At 36.6% G+C, this 1,819-nt stretch overlaps 1 protein-coding gene and 1 long non-coding RNA gene across 2 annotated transcripts in view; one reads left to right on the top strand and one right to left on the bottom strand.

Annotated features, from left to right (window-relative positions):
- LOC106470184 (nesprin-2-like) overlaps window positions 1-1,819 on the bottom strand; it is a 102,314-nt gene that overhangs the window by 61,246 nt on the left and 39,249 nt on the right. Inside the window, exon 13 of the mRNA XM_013930718.1 lies at window positions 452-673. Coding sequence (XP_013786172.1) covers window positions 452-673 — 222 coding nt within the window. The remainder of the gene's footprint in view (window positions 1-451; window positions 674-1,819) is intronic.
- Window positions 1-1,819, top strand: part of LOC106470186 — a 17,987-nt gene that overhangs the window by 3,040 nt on the left and 13,128 nt on the right. The gene's annotated exons all lie outside the window — the stretch shown is intronic.

Genomic DNA, 1,819 nt, shown 5'->3' with positions numbered 1-1,819 from the left:
AAAACGCTTGATAAGTATATGAATGATAAGGTCTGGATTTAAGATTTTTTAATAGAATTATTTTAATTTAGTTTAAACAGCCGAGATGAACCAATAGGTTCCATGTTCTATAAGTAGATATGGTAAAGTCATGTACTACACGTTATCTGTAACAGCTTCGGTGAAGTCGTGCTATGTATTACCCATAACAGTTCTGAGAAATTTATGCTAATCACAGATGACATACAAACAAGTTCATGCAGTATCTAATTAACAGTCATAGCATTTTGAAATCCTACATCTCTTTCTTTTTTTATATTTTCAGTTGAAGCATAAAAGTTTGCAACAGCCTTTATGACAGAGTTCCTTAGTAGAAAACTTTCCCACAATTCAAGTCCTGTAACTTTAATACTACCGTAAAGTGGTTGTGACGTATTATTAAGCCAAACTGAATTAATAACAACTTACTTACCTGTTGTACCTCATACTGCCTATCTGTACGAGATGATCTTGCTAGGATTACTTTGTGTTCTACAATTTCTAACCAGCGGATGATGGTTTCCACTACAATCACATACTGTAACTCAATTTGATCCTGATTCCGAGTTACCACTGAAGATCGTAGTGCAGTTAGGTTGTTGTCTACTTCTGATGACAATGTCTCACTGTTAGGTAACTCAGCTACTGGCCACATCTGTAACATCAGTTTCACAATAAATATCACAAAGATTTTGGTTTCATTCATTAAATCATATTTGATTTATTCAAAACCAGTGAGAAGAAAAACTTTACACAGGTTAATTGCACTTTACTGGAATGATGTCTTTATTGTCCTTGGTACTATTTCTCCATCATTAATCCTGCTCAGCCTGATGACCTCCATTCTTCATTACTGTAGCATGCTTCTATGAAGGTCAGTGATGCCCTTGAATATATTTCCCTCATTTCATTCCAGTTTATTTGGTTATCTTCCCTATAAAAACAGCCAATGATTTCTAAGTAAAGCATGTGAGCTTTTATTAACTTCAAACTCCAGGAGATATGTTCAGTTTTATCACAATAGCTGTTTGAGCTAGAGGGTTTTCTCTCATGCTATTGTGACAAGTCTTGCTCCATAATGGCTTGAAATGTGTTTCATCACGATAGCTGTTTGAGCTAGAGGGTTTTCTTTCATGCTATTGTGACAAGTCTTGCTCCATAATGAATTGTAGCCTTAAACACCCATCTATGTCCATTAAAACTATGAAATGTTGGCTTTTACAATGATTAGTAATCTAGTTAGTATCCTCACTAGGAAAAGGATAAAACTTATTCCTCCAACCATAAGCCTATTCTGTGAGCATTGTACTGTCTAAATACATTACTCCTTCATCAGTGGTGACATTCTAATATTAATACAGATAATTCATATAAAATGCAATTAACCTGTTTTATCTGTTGTTCCTCTTGTACATATATTTATATCCTGCCAGCTACAATTAAAGAACAGTAATTCTAACAATAGGCCCGGCATGGCCAGGTGGTTAGGGCGTTCGACTTGTAATCTGAGGGTCGCGGGTTCGAATCCCCATCACAACAAACATGCCAACCTCTGCCTTTGCCTGGTCCCAAGTCCAGGATGAGAAAGGAGGAGGGTTGGGTGCAGGGCTAGCAACTCCACCCCGTAAAAACCAACCTGCTGCAAGTAACTGCAACAAGAACTTCCGTTGGGAGCTGTTGTTGTGGCCCTATGCTCCACTTGGAGTTTACAGGAATAAAAAATAAAAATTCTAACAATAATGTCCCCTCTGTATCTATTGTTTATCTTTTACATACATTTATATCCTGCCAGCTACAATTA

This window comes from Limulus polyphemus, unplaced genomic scaffold (assembly GCF_000517525.1).
Source record: "Limulus polyphemus unplaced genomic scaffold, Limulus_polyphemus-2.1.2 Scaffold3866, whole genome shotgun sequence".
NCBI lineage: Eukaryota > Metazoa > Arthropoda > Merostomata > Xiphosura > Limulidae > Limulus > Limulus polyphemus.
The sequence above is the reverse complement of the archived record's forward strand: the minus strand, read 5'-3'. Positions and strand labels throughout refer to the sequence as shown.